General features: G+C 40.0%; 2 protein-coding genes across 4 annotated transcripts; one reads left to right on the forward strand and one right to left on the reverse strand.

Moving 5' to 3' along the window:
- Positions 1 to 2,562: 2,562 nt before the first annotated feature.
- ankrd40 (ankyrin repeat domain 40) lies at positions 2,563 to 9,727 on the reverse strand. 2 transcript variants are annotated; one of them, XM_008415784.2, is made up of 6 exons: positions 9,127 to 9,727; positions 7,207 to 7,355; positions 6,386 to 7,036; positions 5,898 to 6,079; positions 4,715 to 4,796; positions 2,563 to 4,330 (listed from the first exon to the last, which is right to left on the reverse strand). In XM_008415784.2, exons 1-6 carry the CDS (start codon positions 9,258 to 9,260, stop codon positions 4,287 to 4,289), a joined length of 1,242 nt encoding a protein of 413 aa, XP_008414006.1. In that variant the 5' UTR covers positions 9,261 to 9,727; the 3' UTR covers positions 2,563 to 4,286. The 2 variants fall into 2 exon arrangements, with proteins under 2 accessions (XP_008414006.1, XP_008414005.1); XM_008415783.2 differs by having other exon boundaries at positions 2,563 to 4,796; positions 9,127 to 9,716.
- A 1,313-nt stretch (positions 9,728 to 11,040) lies between these two features.
- Positions 11,041 to 19,357, forward strand: luc7l3 (LUC7-like 3 pre-mRNA splicing factor). 2 transcript variants are annotated; one of them, XM_008415786.2, is made up of 11 exons: positions 11,041 to 11,296; positions 12,637 to 12,703; positions 12,783 to 12,822; positions 12,917 to 13,061; positions 13,208 to 13,282; positions 13,372 to 13,476; positions 13,662 to 13,823; positions 13,928 to 14,283; positions 16,444 to 16,670; positions 17,047 to 17,252; positions 18,695 to 19,357. In XM_008415786.2, exons 1-10 carry the CDS (start codon positions 11,198 to 11,200, stop codon positions 17,217 to 17,219), a joined length of 1,449 nt encoding a protein of 482 aa, XP_008414008.1. In that variant the 5' UTR covers positions 11,041 to 11,197; the 3' UTR covers positions 17,220 to 17,252; positions 18,695 to 19,357. The 2 variants fall into 2 exon arrangements, with proteins under 2 accessions (XP_008414008.1, XP_008414007.1); XM_008415785.2 differs by having other exon boundaries at positions 17,047 to 19,357.
- Positions 19,358 to 20,547: the final 1,190 nt, after the last annotated feature.

A 20,547-nucleotide genomic window follows, 5' to 3' on the forward strand; every position in this document is an offset into this window, starting at 1 on the left:
ATATATATAATTGAAAAATAAAAAGCTATCAAAGCCACCCTGGAATCACACAACATAATTAAAAACAAAAACTGTTTAATTACTGCTGGGCCTGTATGAATCAAGAATTAATCTAAAAACAATGAGATGAGGAATTAGGTTATTGACAATTGTCAGTCTAAAACGTCATTTCCAACACTAGTTTTAATAGTCAACAAGACATTTGGAAAATGATCTGACAAGACAAAAGAGGAACTTTATGGAAGTTGATTGATACATCTGTAAAACCTGCTGTGAGTGACTGAAACTTGAATTCTGCTCTACAGGAGAGTCTTGAAGGATAACGAGTCCCTGTGGTCGGGGATAGACAACAGACGGAAAGACAGAAGGTTCAGGAGTGGCGTGGATAAAGTTAGACATAAATTGCTTTAGGTTTAAAGACCTGTGATCTTAAACAGTTTGTTTGTGCTCAAAACATTTCCAGTGTGCAAAAAAAAATATTAAAACCTCAGACAAAGCGTCTGGTAAAACTGCAACAGCAGAAGTTTGTAAATGGATGGAGAATTTCTCCCATGGATAGCTCTCTCTATGGTAATGTTTTAAACCTTAACACTTGTTACTGTGTGCATGCAGGGTGTGGTTGGAGATATGGATATTATGCTTCCCAAGCTGGATCCCTGCTGCTTCTAATGAGGCCCGGTGATCTTCAGGCCAAACCCTGCCGTCTCTGTCTGGTCTCTGTTGTCTGTGAGGGAATTCACATGTAAACAGGCGAGACATCTACGGACATGAAAAGGAAATATAGGATCATCAGCCGTGAGGCCAAAATCTCTTTATCTAGCTGCTGATATGCATTAGTGACAGGGATTCCGTTATAGGAAAGTGGAACTGCTCACAAATATACAAGTTCAATTGGTTGCAAATGTGCAAACACAGTCAAGCTGTGTTTTCACTGTCTACTCACCCACTTGTTCCCCCCACCTCTCCCGTTAGGCCCCCCACCCTTAACCTTCACCCCTCAAGACCCTGCATTCCCAGCATTGTCAACACTGAGGCTACAGGGCATGTAGCATATTGAATCAAGCTACATGCGGGACCCCTCGTGGGGGCCGCTCYATCAGCCTTCAGTCATGTATTGTCTGCAATTAGACCTTGACTTTGACCTTCACCGTGTCTGTGAGCAATCGTAGCTCAGACGCTGAGTCTATGCGGGGTTTAGTACAGTTTTGTAAAGAGGAATGAGCGAAAAGAGGATTTCTCTTTTTTTTTTTTTTTTTTTTTACCACAAACTATAATGTATTTTATTTGTTGCTTGTTCCCAAAAGTATTTTTGGGAAATACTTTTTGATCTGTTAGAGAATGACACTCAGTGACAGAGAAATGAACTTGCGACTAATGCTGCCTGACCATGTAGATCCACTGCTTCTACTCCCTGTGCTGGATGTCTAAATGTCCATTTTAAGCTTAATTAAAAGTGTCTAATTTCAAAAGAGACACATCCAGCCACAGCACGGCTGCAAGCCTAGACATCCAACAGAAACACAGCAAGGCCAGAAGACTGGCCATGCATAGCTTCGTCCTTTGTATGAAGGCGCAGTCCTCGCGACCCTCTGCGTAGATTTTGTAATATTTGTCCTCTGCAGATTGCATCACCTGGACATCTGGTCACCGCGTGAACACCGATGTCTTCATTTCACGGATACAGCAGTGATGATGTGGCCGTAAAGTAGGTGCTGTTTGTGTTCTTTAAGTCGGACAGGGAACACAACAAAACCTCATGTTCTGCAAGATCATTACAGGGTCACACAACAGTGGGTTGTTGTGCAGATGCATGTGACAACTGACTGAACATGCAGGGCACCCTGCAGCTGGAAGGTGGCGCAATTCAACAAACTCTTCTAAAGTGCTCAGGTCTTCTAAAATAATTATGAGCACTGTAGCTTAACATTAGCCTGTTGCGTCCATTCCCAACCCAGTTATTGTTGTGTGTTTAGCATTATTACTCTGCTGTAACAAAAATGAACTCTCTGACGCAAAGCATCACCCTACTCTGAAACAAAAGGGCTTAAAATATTAAGTCAACTGCTTGGGCTAAATCTCATAAATGCGTCATTTCAGCTGGTTGAGACTCAAACACAACGGGTGGGCTAACAGAATAATAGTGCAAAACATGAATAGAAATGTAAATTTGTTGCTTTCTTTTAAACTGGTGTGATTAAATTTGACACTTCGTGGATTAAAAAAATACACAACACAAATAGTATTTTTGCACTAAAATATTCTAAATCTCTTTATATTTAAATGTTTAGCTATTAATTGAAGTTTCTCATTTGTTTGGAAAACTGACGCAGATCATCATCAATATCTATATAGTTGATACACTGTTAAAAATATTCTGAGCTTGATTATTGTCATATTGAGCAAGGCAACTTTGAAAATCCCAGCAGTGCTGTTGAAGTTATGTTGTCAGGAAATACTCAAATAAAAAAATGGTCAATCTTCTGTCTGAATGAAAAGGAAAACAAGAAAAAAAACCCCATAAAATACGGTCCACTTAAAATAAAGGATGAGGAAAACAGATTGTTTCGTTTACCATGCTTTATCAAAGAACAGTTAAAGGTTTCCAGAACAAAATCACAATTTTAACAGTGCCTATTTATTAGATTATTTGTACATGTATACAGGTCCTACTGTATATAAAAATATCAGACTCTGGATGCATAGGTTAATTCCAACTGTGTTCTGTTTTTTTGAAATAATGTGCAACCAACAAGCACAACATAGGCATCCCCTTTTCACAAAATCAAATTTTCTTAAAAAATAAAACAAAATAAAACTTCACTTAGCATACATTGTTTCAGTTCACAATGTCTGCTTTGTTATTTCAAGCTCCAGCTTCTCGCGCGTGGCGTGACTTCTCTTAACGTCGTCCCGCTCTTCTTACTGAAACACGTTCCTCTTTCTTCACATTGCACTTCAACAAAAGCATTTCGGGTCTTTCGGTGATGAACTCCTGCACAACTGCAGATTTTTTTTTTGACAGAAACAAACAAACAGAAACAGGCCTAACTGGTAAAAAATATACACAAACACTACCTAAAACCCAAATTAAAACAAAGAGTTAGAGGCTCAAGTATATTCAGAGAATTAAACTCTCACCGCAAGGTAAGACGCTGATTGTAAGACATGTTTAGTGTCCATTTGCTGAACTTTAAACAGGAGCCCCAGTAACATGTTAACATAGGCAGCGTAAACAAATCCGCTAGCTAACACAAGTGTATGTCTTTAGAGTAAATATGTATTTTCTCAGTGTTCAAGATATTCAAGTCAAATTCAAAGTGAACTTTTTAAATTGTCAAGCTAGAAAAAGTGTCAAAGGCAAATGTTAGTTCTGAAATAACGATTCAAAAACAGGACCAGAGTGGCTTTGAACAGCAGAACTGTAGCCTTGTGAAAGACATTGATGTTATGCGTAGTCCTCAACATGAGCAATGAATATCATGGCCGAGTTCCAAGAGAAAACAAAATCTGTATGTTTTCCTTTAGCATTTGTGAGAAAACAAAAATGAAAACAAAGCTACATTCTCCTCTAAAGCAGTGATAGGTTTGTTAGTGACATTATCATCTTTGCTGGCTGGTTAGGTTTCTTTCTTTTTTTTTTTTGGTCTCAATTCTAAATCGACACTAAACAAATTGACAGAAATTGAAAAATATCTAACACAAGGCAGGATTTAAACATTTTAAGTTGAAACCTCTTACACATTTGCTTTGCCACCAGAATGCAAGATGTGGCTCTGCTCTGAAAACTGAAGTATGATTCTGGCTGCTGAACATAAACAAGTAGCAGCAATGTAGTGTTATGTTAAAAAAAAAAAAAAAAAAAAAAACAGCTCCTGTGTTATTCCTTCACCACAGTGTACAGCTGAATTATTTCAAAAGCAGGAAATAAGTTTTCTTTAAATCGTCTCTGAGGGAATGCAGATGAAAATATATGTTTATTTGAGGCCAGTAAATGTACTATTCCTAATTAAGTGAGATAAACTTTGCTTTCATTTGGCTAATAACAGATATTGTCTGTGAGAAGACACTATGGTTTATGCAAAGAGCATGTGTGCACAACCAAGACTATCGGATATAACTGGAGCTCATTCTGTCAGAAGCTAAAGTTGCTGTGTGGTCCACTGTGCTGCAGCTCATCCGGCATGGTGGTCTGATGATGGTCTTATGTTAATCCTTCCTGATGTCCTCTTGGCTAGTTCTCCACAATAAAAACTTGTCCTTATAAGGCGATCGCAGAATCCAGCCCGTCAGGAAGACAAGCCAACGTCCCCCTCTGTTGACCCACTTACGCCTTGGCACAAAGTGCAGTGGGAAGGCATGATAAAGAGGAAAAAGAGAGGGTCAAATACGTTGCACATATTCGAGGATACCATGCATCAGCTTTCACCTGGAACTGATTCGGGTACACTAAAGCAGCAGCAGCAGGAGCAACAGCAGGCCCAGAAGAGGACAGGAGGAGGACAATAGCTACAGTTGTACAAACAAATCCCAGCTGGAATATTGGTCAAACATCAAAGCTGGAACAAAGGAGCCGGGCAGGGCGACTATCTGAGGTTGCTCGAGGGAAGCTACAGAAGCCCGTCGTCAGGGAGACCTCTGGGTCTGGGTTTGCTTCAGTAAGTGAGGCGAGAGGCCTTCATGTTGTAGCAGGGCCTGTCTGTCAGGCTCCCCGTACCAGAGAACAGGGACAGGCCTTCTGCTTTCTCCAGCACAACCTCCAGCTCCTGGAAGTCCTGCAGCCGAGCCACGTCCTTGTCCTGAACAGGAAGGACAAATAGGTTGAAATAAAGAAATTGCTGCCTTATAAAAACACCAGTTCATTAATGACAATGTTGTCTTGAGAAAGGCTGGTGCAAGTTTCTCAGTTTGCCAACCTTGGAAAAAAAAACGTAGATTAGGACAATTTAAGCTGATTGGTGTTTACAGGAGAGTAAAAAAAGTTTTGAAATTAAGGTTGAGTTACTGCGGCAATATTACGAATGTAATAGACTTTTAGGACGTTTGGCTGTGACTCTGTCTTTTACAATTGGATTCAAAAATACTACCTTTATCAAGCAATGTTTGACTTTGAAACGATTGACTTTTTAAATCACATAATTTCAATTAGGGCTAAAACAATTAACCGTGGTGAATCGATTATTGAAATAATTTTCAACCAATTTAGTAATCCGTTAATGGCTACCTGGAGTAAAAAGACTCAAAATAAATTTCCCACTTGATAAAAGAACAACACATTCAGAGTCTTAAATTGTACAAAAAAATTGCATTTAAGATAATTAAATAAAAAAATAAAAAAAACCTGATAAAAATGTTCTACCCAGAACTCCGGTGGTATAATTTTAGATTCACCTGGTTACATTTTTTTGAAGTCCTATTAAAAACCTTTTTGCTAGCCAATTATTATCCAGAAATTAATCAACAAATTAGCTTAACACCATACTGATGCTAAAACAAGTAGAAAGGGTTAAGCTTTTCACATGTCAATGTTAGAAATATGTTTTTAGCTATAGATGGATCCTTTGCTACAAACGACTAAACGTTCAATAATACAATGCTATTAATGCATTTCAGCCAATAAAATGCGTATTTTCTTATTTAAAATTGGAATTAAATTATTTGTAACCTTTAATGTATTTCTAATATTGTATAAAAAAAGTCTTAAATGATTAAATGAAAAATCAGCAGAATTTTTTATTTACCCAATTAATCAACAGAATAATCAATTGCTAAAATAATTGTTAGTTGCAGCCCTAATTTCAATACACTTCGATTTGCAGACGGAATTTGTCTTTCACAATACATGTATAGTAACGCATGAGGACATGATCCGCAGCACAACACGTCTCTGTCAGCTGTACCTTTCTTAACATGGTGTTTGGCAGCTTGCGGATCTTCTCCACATGTTCAGCGCTGATGTCCAGCTCGCGGCAGCAGACTCTCAGGAGGGAACGGTAGGTGAGCTCCTGACGATCCAGTTCTACTTCGATGAAGTCGTTCTCCCGTGCATTTGGGTTCTGGATTCGAACCTTCAGAACCAACTCTAAAAGAAAAGAGCGAGCGATACCTCCTTATTACGCGCACAATACGGCTTATTTAACAGACATAATGGGATCTCAGGATTACTGAGTCACCGGTTTATTATCGTCATGTAATAAAACAAAGCGACCTTGTCGGACCGGATAAACTTCTCTGCATATTTGTTTCTATGGTAGGGGTCAGAGGTCACAGTAGGTGATGTTACACCCACTAAGAGCCTTTTCTGCTTCAACAAGTTGGATGCTGTATGTGGGATCTTCAGTATTTTGTTCATATAAAGACTAAACAAACGAGCAGTAGTTTAACCCACCTTGTACATTAACAGGAAAGGTACTGGTGAAAAAGAAAGGTTGGAACGCTGGCATGGGCCCGTTGGCCTGGTTGTAGCTCAGCTGCTGTGGAATAGACTGCTGCCGGCTCATGGTGGGGTTCGCGCCAGCCACAGGAGCCTGAACCTGTGTGCCGCCGCCGCCGCCAGTCAAGCTTGGGCGTGGCGAGGCCAGCGGAGGCGAGCTCACAGTACCGTTGTGGGCCACCATGTGAGGGTAGTCGGCATGGCTGACCAGGTGAGGCTCCACTGAGAGGTCAATAGGCACTGTGTGGTTCACAACAGTGTGGCTGTGGGACGAGACCATGCTGGGCGACACGCCGTTTTGCTCAGGCACAGGAATGAATTCAGCGGCTGGAGGTTGGCTGTGATTGACGACGGGGTTTGGTGAAGGGGCGGGCCCGTCGCACACCATGCTCTGGGGTTTCTGGAGCTCGTCGGTGGAGGACAGCGAGGCCGAATCGCTCTGCGTGTCTTCGGTGTAATCTCTAGAGCCGTTCTGTGTGATGGGCTGGGTTTGGAGGATCTCTGACTTATTGTCCATCTTGGAATACATGAAGGGAGGGTTGGAGAGGTAATTTGGGATGATTGGTAACTCAGGCTCCTTCACCTCAGGCATGTCCTCCACCTCAACTGTGAAAGTGCACAGACAATCATTATTTATTAAAGGGTTGGCATAATGACAAAGACGATACTTTAATAAATAAGCAGACAGATTTATTCAAATAATGACACGGGGTGTAACTGAACATAGCAAAATTGGAACATGATAAGAGCAAGAAGAACATAAAAAAAGATATAACCTCCCAAGAGTCTCTTGATCTCTGGTTTAGATGTAAGCTGAGAGGCGAGCTCCTCTTTAGCCGTGAGGATTTCTTTGTCCGCTCCACAACTGAGTAAGTAGGACACGATGTGCTTATGGTTCCTCTTGCAAGCCCAGTGCAGGCAAGTCCTGGTGGAAGAAATCGAAAAGCAAAACTGCTTACTCCATCCATTCATGCTCTGCAGCGATCTAAGAAAACAATCTAAGAAAAATATGTCTACATTTATCATTTAAAAACAAACATGTTGCTTTTAGACCACGAAACCTGAAATTCTAATATATCCAGATGGGGCAGTGTAGACGAGCTATCTCTAAACTGAAACTAAAAGTATCACGTTTAATAAAAAAGAAAAAAGAAAAAGCTCACATTGTAATGCCAACCATTCTTTCCAAACTGGAAAGAATTCATTAACTCGAGGTATTTTTAACATTATGCTATACAAAAACCTAAGATAAATATTGTTAATTTTCCTTCAAATAAAAACACTGCTTAATTTTATTCTCTACATCTAATTCTTTAAGTGTGCAACTGAGTTTGCTTAATGTATTTTAGTATCAACAGGTGCGCCTCAATAAATGAGCATATCACCTAACAGGTTATGATTTTATAAATGATACATAGTTTTATATTTAAACAATTAATGATTATGGTTTACAGTTAATGGAAACCTGCAATCCAGCTTCTCAGACAATTGGGAAAATTCAGAGGATCAAGTAAAAAAAATAAATAAATAAAACTTAATAAAGAAATGCTAATGTTATGGCCACATTCATGGCTATTGACTGCTGTCACAAAGGTTCACTCCTCCTAAAGAAGATGGTTGGTAGTAGTGTGGTAGAAAAGGTGCACAAACAGGGATGCTAGATGGTTTAGGGGGAGATTTACAAGACTTGCACTGCTGCAGGGGTTTTAAGAACCACCACACACAGACGTATCCAGGATACGAGCTTCAGCTGTGGCATCCCTTGCGTCAAGACACACACACACACACACACACACACACACACACACACACACACACACACACACACACACACACACACACACACAAGTCTTATCAGGACTAAAGAGCTGTAATTTATTGTAGCAATTACATTTTACTCTACCCTGATTAAGGTACAGTGTGAATTATGCAAGTGTCAGAGGTCACCACAATACCCACTGTTAAATAGATACAAATCTGCAGTACATGAGAACATTGTCCAACATGTTTCAAAAATGTCCTCCCTGAGACACTCCCACTTGTGCCAGCTTGGCAGAGTAACTAAAAAGTTACTGAGAACACTGCTTATGTAATTGTCTGATTATATGAGAAAGTAACTTCTACGTTTCTATTATCTGTAATCTATTACATTTGAACATTTTTCCTTTTAATTGCTGAAATTTTTTTTTTTTAGATGATTTACTGAAATGCACCTGTTAGCATATTCGATCCAGCTACGGTCAGAGTCTTTATGGAATGGGTGTCCAGTTTAACATGCAGCTCTCTTTTAACTCAATCTCAACATGTCAAAGTTCTGCAGAGGCCTGCTAATGAGCCATTTTTTTGATACAGGTGGGTTGAACCAGAGAGAAAACGTAAATGACACCAGCCCTGAAGGACTGACTCCCTATGGGGTTTGATAGTTTTACTGTAGAAAATAATATATTTGAAGTCATGCATCCTTATGAAAGCAACACTGGCATGCAGAGTGATAAAGGAGCTCTACGGCTCGGAGAAGCAAAAGGGGCAAGGCTGACTGGTTAACAGGCTTAGTGTCGCCTAATAGGATAACACTGACCATTTTTATCCCTACAACGACGCACTTGGCTCAGTGACTCCTACGAGGGTTTCAATTGGTGAAGCTAAACACAACAAAAGTCAGTCACAAACTGTGGCAATTTACTAGAAACACTTACCACCCGTTGATCTCGTTCTGTGAATTAACATTCACCCCGCTCTCCACCAGCGACCGCACTTCGTCGATATCCCCGATGGCAGACGCTTCTCTCAGTCGCTCCTGTAATTCTTTATCCAACGAAGTCGTGGACATTTTGGCACAAGCAGCTAGCGGAGTGAGACCATAGGACGGCAAAAGTGGCTCGCCAATAATATGGTCTTACACTGTGTTCGCTAGTAATGTCCACACAGGTCGCGCTGAGAGACTGGTCAGCTAACCGGCTAACCTTACCTACTAATGGCTAGCTTGACAGGGGATGCTAGCTTGTGACAACAAATAGCTTCGGCTAACGTAACTTCGTTTTGAAGAGTTCTTCAAATCCCCAGACTGGAGTTAAACACTCAACATTCAAATATGCTGTTAGTTCATGTCATACTACCAATGACTATACCCTGCCCGGGTCATTCAGACAGTAGTGTCGGTGTCCTGTCAGTCTCAAACACCACCGCCTGTTCGTCGAGTCGGAGGGGTTAGGATGTGACAACATTATGCACCCAGGTAGTTGGTTCCACTTTCTCATATTTTAGCTCAATATACYGKTGTTGTATTAATCTTTAKTGCTATKTTTCACAACTTTGTCTGCTTAACAAATAAATCCGATCTTTAAAAAAACAAAACGAGTTAAATTAGCCTATTAAAACTACACATGTATAGGCATCCTTTTAATGCATTATTTATATATAAAAACTGTAAATTATTTTTAAATGAATGCCTACAGCATTCACACTAATAAAACACGTGTAAATAAACATTACGAGTTATTGTCATGTTTATTACAATCTAATATAGGTAAATGACTGTTGCATCTCCAAAATGTGACCACTAGAGGGAAATAAATATCCACATGCCAGCGCAGCCGCTATCCTAGATCTGACATAACATAATCAGTTTTTGTTGTTGTTGTTGTTCTTTGATAATTAGAAACAGTAAGAGACGATAATTCCTATCCATCAGGATCTAGAATCATTCTGCAAAGCCTTGCATTATTTACAACAACATAGTTTTCTATGGGATCAATAAAGTGTGACTGGCAGTCAATCAATTACTATCAATTTTCCAGGGCACAAACTTAAAAATGTAGGCTATGTATTGTGATGATAAACTTAGTAGAGGCAATATGAAATGTAAAAAATGCTAAYCTTTTTGAAGGTGCACTAAAGAGTAAATACTAACTACCAAATAGTCAAACTAAYCAGTCATAATGTTGATATAGAATAGATAAAGAAGGGTATAGTTTGATCATTTACTTTACAAACYAAACCCTTATTTTAAGGCGAAACTGACCCAAAGTCATGCCACAGCAATTCATTCAGATTTTAGTCTGAACTTTGACAAGGTCATTTAAAAAAAAATTTAAAGTCTTTTCGTATTTGTCCTAACATGAACAAGTTCTAAACGAGTCATTGAATTGAAATGTTTGTAGATTCCAAAGCCCTGTAACATTTTAGAGTCTGATATGTCATTGAATTTTTTTCCTCATCTCTTTCGCAGTTTTGTTTGCCAACATGATGCTGCTTTTTGATATATTTTAGCCTATTTTATGTTTTCAGAAAGGTTTTTATGATCTCTTGATTGATTCTACAGATCAGACAGTAATCAGATTATGTCAGTTCCATTCATGTTGTAAACTGCGTTCTCTAACTGGTCTTGAAGTTTCAAAATTACATTTTGTGTGTACTCTTGTCATGGTTTTATATGCTCTGAAACATTAAGTATAAAAGCAACAATAATAATAGACGAAGAAATCTGTAAGATGCAAAAAAATAAATAAATAAATAAAAAAATTCATTGCACAGTTTATAAGACATTTGCTCACAACAGTAGGACCATGCGTGGGACTTTACTGAACTCTGCAGCAGTTTTTGCATCCGGTTCAGACTGACCTTTTCGTAGACGAGCSGTGAGCGGGCGTTGTTGCTGCTACAGCGTCTGCCATTTTGGTTAGAACTACTTAGCGTTGCATTTGGTTTAAATAGGCTCCTCGGGATACACAGCGGTACTCCGGGAGAAGGCACCGCAGTTCTATCAAAATGCTGTCTGCAGCCCAGTTACTCGATGAGTTAATGGGCAGAGACAGAAACTTGGCCCCTGATGAGAAGCGCTCCAACGTGCGATGGGATGACGAGAGCGTAAGTTAGCATGTAGCTAACCTTAGCTTCGAAAATGTGATGAGCTAACATTTTTTAGGCAATGCGTGATGTCTAACATCATGTCTTATGTAGTTTGGGACTCGACTGGGTTCTTCATCTGGGATTTTCGCTTTAAGTTTAATTTAAAACGTTTTTTTCTAATTAAGTCTTAGGGGACACTGCGGTATATACCGCATGTTAGCGGTATTAACGTGAAATTGCTAACGGTTAAGCTAGGCTAGGCCAGTGGATCACAATGAAGGATGGCAACGCTCTCGTTAAAACAAGGTTTTTAACGCCTCAAGATACCCGAGAGATGCTTTTAAATGTGTCATAATCACGTTTTTCTCAGATTGGACACTTTTTTCATATATGTGCTCTTCGAATGAGTAACTTAGTCTTATGTCTTGAAAGAAATTTCTAAGTGTTAAGATCACGTGTGCGTTTAAAATGAGAGCTAGCGCTAAAGTTTGTTGGTAGTTTGTTTCCCTCGTTTTACACTGAAACCAGTGAGAAGTTGTTATCCAAGTCTCAGAAAATGCTTGGCATGTTGCTGTAAAACCTCAAGCAAAAACGTGTTTAGGTCTTCAGATGTTAAAATGAATTGGCTTGTTATGGTGTTTTGTTCAAAGAACCAAATTAGTTACTGTAGAATATATTTTATATATATATATAAAAAAAATCGGTGACTGAGATTGTTATGCCAGGAAATAAAAACAATATATGTATTGCATATTTTTTTATTCTAATTTGTTTTTGCTACATGGACATTTCACATCTCTAAATTATAGACTTAGTTTATTTGAAAATAATAAATATACTCTTCAGCTAAATTAGGCACATTAGTATTGCATCACTTTAATTAAAAATGGATAACAAATCATTTTATACATTTTGTATTTTAAAGAAGCCAAATAAAGTTTGTTTTTTAAGGCAGTGGCGCAGGTTTTAGCATAATCAAGCAGTTGGAGCAAAAAGGGAAGATGCAGATTAGTTCCTATTCTGACCTAGAGAATCTGCTGATTCTTATTTTCTTTAATTTRTTCAGAGGAAAATATTGTATTATTGTTGGTGACATTTGATGCAAAAACGCTGACATCTGAATTGATTTGGAGTAAAGTTAACTTTATTTTTGTTTRTGTATTGAATTGCACAAGTCAAAAGTGTGCACGTCTCCTTCCGTGTGCTTGTACTGATTATGCTTAAGAGATGTCTGAAATAGTTTTAGACTTGAATGAATGAAAACCTCGATTTTCAGAGTTTTACAATTCTTCATAAATAGTTCTTAGAATATAAACTTGAGGGGGGAAAAAGTGTTTTATTTCTGTTTTTCTCTTAAGGTTTGTCGATACTATCTGTGTGGCTTCTGCCCAGCGGAGCTGTTCACAAACACACGCTCTGACTTGGGTAAGGACCTAAAGAAATRATAATAATAATTTAATACCGTAATATTGTAGTGTAATGAGGCATTTCTATTTTGTTCTAGGTCCTTGTGAGAAAATCCATGATGAAAATCTAAGGAAACTGTAAGTTCTGCTTAAGATTTTATTWAATTTTTTTTATTTTATTTATTTTTTCCAGTTGGATGTCTTGACCTGATAAATTTCTTTCTTGCCACAGATACGAGAAAAGCTCTCGGTTTATGAAAGAAGGCTACGAGCGAGAATTCCTGCGGTATCTGCAGTCTCTCCTGGCGGAAGTGGAGCGACGGATTCGTAGAGGACATGCTCGGCTTGCGCTCTCCCAAGCTCAGCAAAATGCAGGGGTTTGTAATTTTATCATAAATTTTTATTTTTTATTTTTTTGCACAAATATCCAGTTTTACSTATTGTGGGAAAAAAAAGAAGAAAAAAACCCCACAGAAAAACAAATGCACTGTTTGCGTGAGATATTGCGGTTTTATTCCCTCAGGGCCCGGGTCCATCTGGAAAGAATGAAGAGAAAGTTAAAGTTCTGACAGAGAAGATAGAAGACCTGGTTTTACAGGTTTGCAACTAATTTGTTGTTAAAATTGAATTACCAAGATTTCCCCTTTTCTCTGCTAATAAATTGCATCATGGTTTTCTCTTCCTCAGATTGAGGAACTKGGGTCGGAGGGCCGCGTGGAGGAGGCTCAGGGAATGATGAAGCTGGTGGAGCAGCTGAAGGAGGAGAGGGAGATGCTGAGCTCCACCCCCTCGGTGAGTCAGCTAACGCCGGCTAATCGGCCTACCGGTGCAGCTCAAGATAGTAGGTGTTGCTTGTGTAACACYGTTTGTTTTCAAACAAGAGTTTATCCTACGATGTGCTGAAATACATCAATCCAAAACGAATTATGTTTTTATTAATTATGGGGTGAAACTAATATTTTGCTCTCCCCCCCAAGACTATTGAGAGCTTTGCTGCTCAGGAGAAACAGATGGAGGTGTGTGAGGTGTGTGGGGCCTTCCTCATTGTGGGTGACGCACAGTCCCGGGTGGATGATCACTTAATGGGCAAACAACACATGGGCTACGCTAAGATAAAGTCTACTGTAGAGGAGCTTAAGGTAACATTATGAAATGCCTCAGCTGAGCATGGCACGTCTTAAGACAAATAATTTGGATGCTTTTGGTTTCGACTTTTCACCCAATTGGGAATTTGTGTCCTCAGGAAAAACTCCGACGTCGCTCTGAGGAGCCTCCAGGCGAGAGCCCCACTGTCAAACGGGACAGAGAAGAGCGAGAGCGTGAGAGGGAGGAGCGGGAGAAGAAGCGCAAAGAGGAGGAAGAGAAGGAGAAGGAGAAGGAGCGGGAAAAGGAGAAGGARCGGGAGAAAGAGAGAGAGCGGGAGCGCGAGAGGGAGCGAGACAGGGAACGGGAGCGAGAGCGGGACCGCGACAGACGGGCGAGGCGAAGYCACTCCAACAGCCGCCACTCCAGCCGAACGTCGGACAAGAGGCGAAGCAGATCCCGCGACCGCCGGAGGTCTAGAAGCCGAGACCGGGACAGGGAACGCAAGCGCAGCAGGTATGGTTGATTATTATGCTTTTTTTTTTCTTCTTCTTCTCCTCTATATCTACAATCAGCTATGAAATGGGATTAAAATTTTCAGTTGGATGAATTATTTCACTCTTATAAAAATATATTTAACAACATGAAAAGGATTTTAGAACAATACTTTTGACTGTTTCCCCCCACGTCCCCAACAACAGACTTTAAACCAGGGGTCCCCAAACTACGGCTGAAATCGGTTCGCCTCCACATTTGGTCTGGTCCCCTGAACAATACCAGAGAGCATTTAGATTTGTTTTCATATATCGTATTTTCGGGACTATATGTAGATTTTTCTTCAACCACCAGGGGGCTCTTTAGCAGGAAGTGAATAATTGGAAATCTGGTTACTTGCGCGCCAACATTGAGCCCACAAGCAGCAAAATGAGTAGGAAACAGATCAGATGTCTTTGGAAAGTTTCTTTGCAAAGGGGAAAAGGCCCAGAGAAGAGACGGGAGAATGGATTTATCCCAGACCGATAGGTGAGTCCCACATTACAAGCCCGCTCTGCGTAACATGCGGCGACCGGCTGCTAATGAGGCAATGAAGCTTCAAGCTGCTTCGCCACGTAGAGACCRAGCAGRCTGTGGATATAAGCAAYACTTCGGGTGTTATTGTCTCYCATCACTCCCAGATGGAACCGTCTCGTTGCAGAGAAACAAGCTCAGGGCTCCGTTAGTCAGTATTGTGAGTTAAAATTTTCACGAAAGTAAAATGTTCGTTTTTGTGGCGCATCTGTATATTATTTTGAAGGGATATATAAACATTACCATAGCGACCAGAGTCAGAGCGTTTGGGCTGCAGTCAAGAGGAGATGAGTAGAGCTTTTGAGTCTTAAGTCTGGTTTAGATGGCAAGATTTAAGAATTGTCTGCCGATTCTCCAAACCTCTGGGACCACAGAGCTGATAAAAGTCCAACAGGTTCGATCGGTTCGTGTTCAGCCACACGGCACGAACCGATTTCAGTCACGAACATCCCGATTCCAGAGGATAATCCAGTAAAACCCCCAACATAGCTGGAATTTAGAATAACCAAACACGGATGACTATGTAGAAGCAATAGTGATAGTTTGTGGACTCATTTTAAGAGATAAAAGACATAATAAAAAGAAAAGGCGGTGGATAAAAGACGACGGGAGCAGCCGCTCTATTTGCTGCGCTATGATTTGGAGGTGACTGTTTTTTCACAGTTAACATTTTTAACTGAATAAACATAATAATGACTTTTAGATTTAATAACAAACATTTCCACATATCATCTCCGATATCCACCGGACTCACAGTTGCGCGACACGTCAGCTGTTTGGGATTCCCCTCTGTTCTTACGTCACCGCGCTTTCTGATTGGCTACTTGTCACATTCAGCAGGTCGTATTCTCGTTCCCAGACAGGAAAAACCCCACAGGTTGCGATAAAAAACTCGAAGACAACCCAAATTGGATATATTCAGGATTTAGTGAGAACACCAACATGCAGGGGGGTGCATGGGAGGGGGGTGAACAGTCTTATCTGACTGTTCACCTCCCTCCCCCTCTCCCGGGCCGCAACAAAATGTCCAAGTCTTGACCGGTCCGCGGTAATAAAAAGGTGGACCACTGATTTAGCACATGCTAGTAACAGACACGAAGGATCAGAATTTTTACTGTTACAGTTACCGTTTGGAAACTACCGTAATCAGTTCAGTTAAATCTAATCTTGGCAACTTTTTCTTTTTCAACCGTAATAAATGTGATATTCAATTGACCTGTTATGACTCAAATTTTGGGATTTTTTCTGTGAAGAACCCAGAGAGGGTTATTTGATTGTGCTTTCTGGAAAACAATATATTTTTCCTGCAATCGTCACACTTTTTCTGTTACAAACTGACTCCTGCCCCCCACCAGAGAAGGAAAAAGTCATGTGGCCCTCACAGGAAAAAGTTTGGGGACCCCTGCTTTAAACTATAATAAAATTAGAATTTACAGAAAATCTGAAAACTGGTATGACAAAATCAGTTAGTGTTTGCCATCTCAAAGCAAGAACATTATAGGAAGACTTGCTTACATTACGTGCTTCGATATGTCTCGCTCCAAATTGAGTGTGCGTATATGTAAAGAACATCTATTTTTCTTCAACTCGTTCTCCTTCTTTCTTCAGGAGTCGTGACAGAGAGAGGAGGCGCAGTCGCGAGCGATCCGACAGAAAACGTCGCTCCCGCAGCCGCGACAAGAGGAGGTCGCGTAGCTCTGAGCGCAAGTCCCACCGSCATCGCAGCCGGAGCCGCAGCAAGGACAGAGACAGAGAAAGGGACAAGGACAAGGATAGAGAAAGAAACAGAGAYAAAGGAAGGGACAAAGACAAAGAGCGGTCATCAAAAGAAAAAGGTAGGAACCCGTTTTCCTCAGCTCGAAAAGCATCAGACTGAAGATTTTTGTCATCCAGTTCTTGSTAGAAAGAGAAAAACGATAAATTTTAACCCATCATGCAATTGAACATCTGTAAAGATCAGAAACCTCTGATTGGAGTCTGAGCTTKAACTAATTCCCCCAGAAGAATAATTAAACGTATGGAAGTGATAGAATGCTGGTAGAGACTTGAGCCCAGTAGTAATAAAAATACTACTTTTCAGGTTTACATTTGTGAAAAAAAATGTATATATATTTTCACTTCTACTTGTACGTTATGTTCTACTTTGTTTTGCGAGTTATTTTCAGACTGTAATAATTGGTCAACCGCTGAATACCTGTACCGTTTTGTCAGACCGTAAGGCGACAGAGGAGAAGAGCAGCTCTAAGAAAGAAAGCGACGCGGCCACCGTTAAGGCTTCGTTGGAGCCGGAACCGATGCGGACCGAGGCTGCCGCCTCCTCCTCCCCTCTGCTTAACGGCCAGCAAGAGCTCCTCCAATCTGAAGGTGACACTCAGTCCAATTAAAACTGATCTGATAGGACCTCAGATCAGGCTCAGGTAAGTGCGTCCTCCTCTTCACTCCCCCTGGCTCTCGACCTTCCCTCTCACACTCTCTCCCCTTTCCTTCAGCCCTCCTACCTCCCTCCCACCCCTCCCTGTCTGCCCCTTCCGTTTCCCACGCTGTTTATGTTCAGTTCAATGCCTATGATTTTTTTCTTTTTTTTGTCGTATGTACTATATGCAAATATCTTTATCCTGTTTTTGATTAGTGCATCGTAAGTATGCACTGAAGATGAAGGACTAGGCCCGATGAATGAGAAGAAAGTAGAAAACATTCACACAAAGCCCAGAGGGAAAGGCCAGTGTAGCCCTGAGCAAACATGCCCAGAGGTACCCCTCGTTTTGTATCAGTTTTTGATCCTTGCAGATGTTTAATTTCACTCTGTGGAAGAAATGACAGATCCAGTCAAATTTCTCTAGCTGTATATACATGTTTTTACCTTTATTACTTTTCATTAAAAAAAATTTTCTTACTCTGAAACAGGAAAACGTAGTAATTGCTGTTTTGTCCATTCAGGGAGGAAATTAAGTGGCTGTGTTTTCTACATGTTCAGATTTTACCTTTGGGAGTTTGGCCATTTTCCAGCTTACTGTGCCTGATAATGCCATGCACTGTGTTGTTTTTATTTATTTTATTTCGGGGGGTTACGGGGGGTTTATAGCACCTGAGGGGGGGTCTTAACAACACTAACTGGAGGTGTAGGGTTTATCGGATGAATTGCAGCTGACTTCTATACCTCACACAGCGTTGGTGTTGTGAGCGAGACCCACATGAGAAAAAGGGCAAATTAAAAATCTTGGATACTCTGACTGTCAAACTGTGCAGGTACTCACCCCAGGTACTCCTTTCTCTACCCACATCCATTTCTGAATGCTGTTGCCTGTCTAAAAAAAAAAAAAAAGAACAACTAGCTACTTCTTTTAGAACATGTATCCATCGTGTGTATATTTTTAATTGTCTGATTTGCTGCTGTATTTGGTAACATGTTGGGGGAAGAAGAGTTATTTGAATGAATAATCTGAGACGACCTTCATGTCCTTTTGCCATTGGCTGAAATTGCCACAGACGTGTCCACAGTATTATTATGCTCAATTTCTCCAACATGTCYGGCATATTTCCACTGTGGCGAAAGGAATATCATATAGGTTTGTCTTTAAAATAATGCTAYGTTTTTATAGATGTAAAGCAGGTGAAATATACCAGATGTATTCAAAACCTGCAGTGTTTATGCTAGAAATCTAAACTGTTATTTGGTTTACAGTCTGTTAATGGGACCATCGTTTTTTCTTTTTGTTTTTGTTTCCCCCCCCCACCAAACAAAAAAAACCATATTTGAGCAGCAGATAAACATTTGCCTGCGTAGCTGGTTGTCTTTGCTACAAACCCATGTCGTGGGACCCTTGCTAACGTTGTTTGTTGTGGCCGTTTTGCTCTGCAGGGGAAGCTGGAATGTCTTGAGGAGGAAGAAACTGAAGAGCACGCCCACCTTTACCCTGAACCTGACTTCGCTGCTTACAAACAAGGTGAACCACAGATGTGTAGGGGGTTATTTAATAAATAACCATGAAATGATATATCTCAATGAGGAGAGAGGGTTAATACTTTGATTTTCGTTTTGTTTTGTTTAATTGGCTGGATATAAAAGGCAGTTGTGGTTCATCTCACATTCATCTGATTCACTGGTAATAGATGACAGCCAGATATCACGTGGAAAGTGTAGAAAAAGTTCTTAATGGGCTTTTTTTGTTTTGTTTTGTTGAAAATCTTTACACGTCCTATGTTTCTTGGCATTTAGTGGAAATTGAATAAAAACAGTGCTCGTGGTTTGTACTCATTTTGTCAGGTTCAACTTCTCCTGACCTCTCTTTTTAAAAAAAAAAAACAACCTCAATTAAAAGCGTATGTACAATGTAAGAGATCCTTGGCAGGGAGTGTTTCTTTCCTCCTCCACTTTGAGCTCATGGCTATTGCTCTTGTCCCATAAATGTAAAATATTTCCGTTTTAATTCTCATTTGAAGCTCTTCATCATTAAAGATTTGTTTAAATTTCGCCTTGCTTTTAATGTACATGTTGTCATGTTAAATTAAAAGGTAAAATCTCGTCTTGTTTTTTTTTTTTTTTTTTCTTTGGGAGGGTTTTTTTTTCTTTGTGATGAATTCTATATTTGATAGATTTTTGAAATATGCTGGGTAAGACAGGAAAAAAATACAAATGTGGCGGTAYGCCAAGCTGCACCCGTCTGCTACTAGCACTACCAGCAGTAGCAGACCCAATTACTTAAAGGTGAAGAAGCTGATGAAGACGGGTGGTTCAGTTCTGGAGGTGAAGAAGAATGGTTCAAGAAATGAATGAGCATAATGGACAACTTTGGGCATCTTTCAATAAAATGGCGTGTTTCCAGTCGGAGACTTCACCAGGGCCGCTGCAACACCGACTGCTACAGGAGGTCAATTTGCCCACTGCCATCACCATCCTTGAGGAACCTTTGATAACGGGGGCTGCAACATTTAATTTCACTTCTGGATTTATAAAGTATTTTACAATTGAAATGAACATTTGGTCAATTTCAACAAGTGTTTAAGTTTGCTGAATCTTTCTTCTTCCAACTAATGGATTTAAAAGGGTTGTGAGATTTTTTTTTTGCTTCAATTTGTGGGTTTTATCTAGCAACAGTGATGCAAACTTCTATGTTTTAGTAAAATGTATCATATGTAAACGTACAACTTAGGCTATCCTACGAACTCAAGACCAAACTGATTTTCAGCAAGGTAAAAATCCTCAGCAGGCAGCCAGGATGGTTTTAATTTTGGAAAAGGTGCATTTCTTTCCACTTTCACTAATTTCAGCATTCTGGTTATGTTGTGATTAATTCCAATTATTTCTGAAAATATTTGAATTCAGGAGTGACTAGTAAATAGACCACAAACCCAGCTGTCATGACTTCTATGGCCATAATTAAAGTTCAATCTGACATTCATTCTGTTCCAAAACAGGCATTAAACAGATAGTTGTTTTTTTTTTGTCTCAAAATGGCTCATTCCAGACAATGCTGAGCATATATTTGGTTAAGCCTAACACAGTTAAATGTGTAAAACCACTAGTAGAGCGCTCTGTCTGTCTTTTTAATAACAAAAAGAAAAGGGGGGAAAAACATGCTGATCTGCTACAAACTGAAGAAAGCCAAATTTCTCATTGGTTTTAGAGGCTGCAGGCAGCTGGTCAGACGACCCCTAGAAACGGCTTTATCCTCTGTGAAGCATAGTCCTGCTACTGGAATGGCTCATTCTCGC

Source organism: Poecilia reticulata, linkage group LG8, assembly GCF_000633615.1.
Source record: "Poecilia reticulata strain Guanapo linkage group LG8, Guppy_female_1.0+MT, whole genome shotgun sequence".
In the NCBI taxonomy this organism is placed as follows: Eukaryota; Metazoa; Chordata; class Actinopteri; order Cyprinodontiformes; family Poeciliidae; genus Poecilia; species Poecilia reticulata.

Coding starts and splice junctions, on each gene's coding strand:
- ankrd40 (XM_008415783.2), bottom strand. CDS start 9,260: ATGTCCACGACTTCGTTGGATAAAGAATTACAGGAGCGACTGAGAGAA. Junction 7,356..9,126: donor CAGAACGAGATCAACGGGTG/GTAAGTGTTTCT, acceptor TTCTTCCACCAG/GACTTGCCTGCACTGGGCTT. Junction 6,080..6,385: donor CTTTCCTGTTAATGTACAAG/GTGGGTTAAACT, acceptor CTTTTCTTTTAG/AGTTGGTTCTGAAGGTTCGA.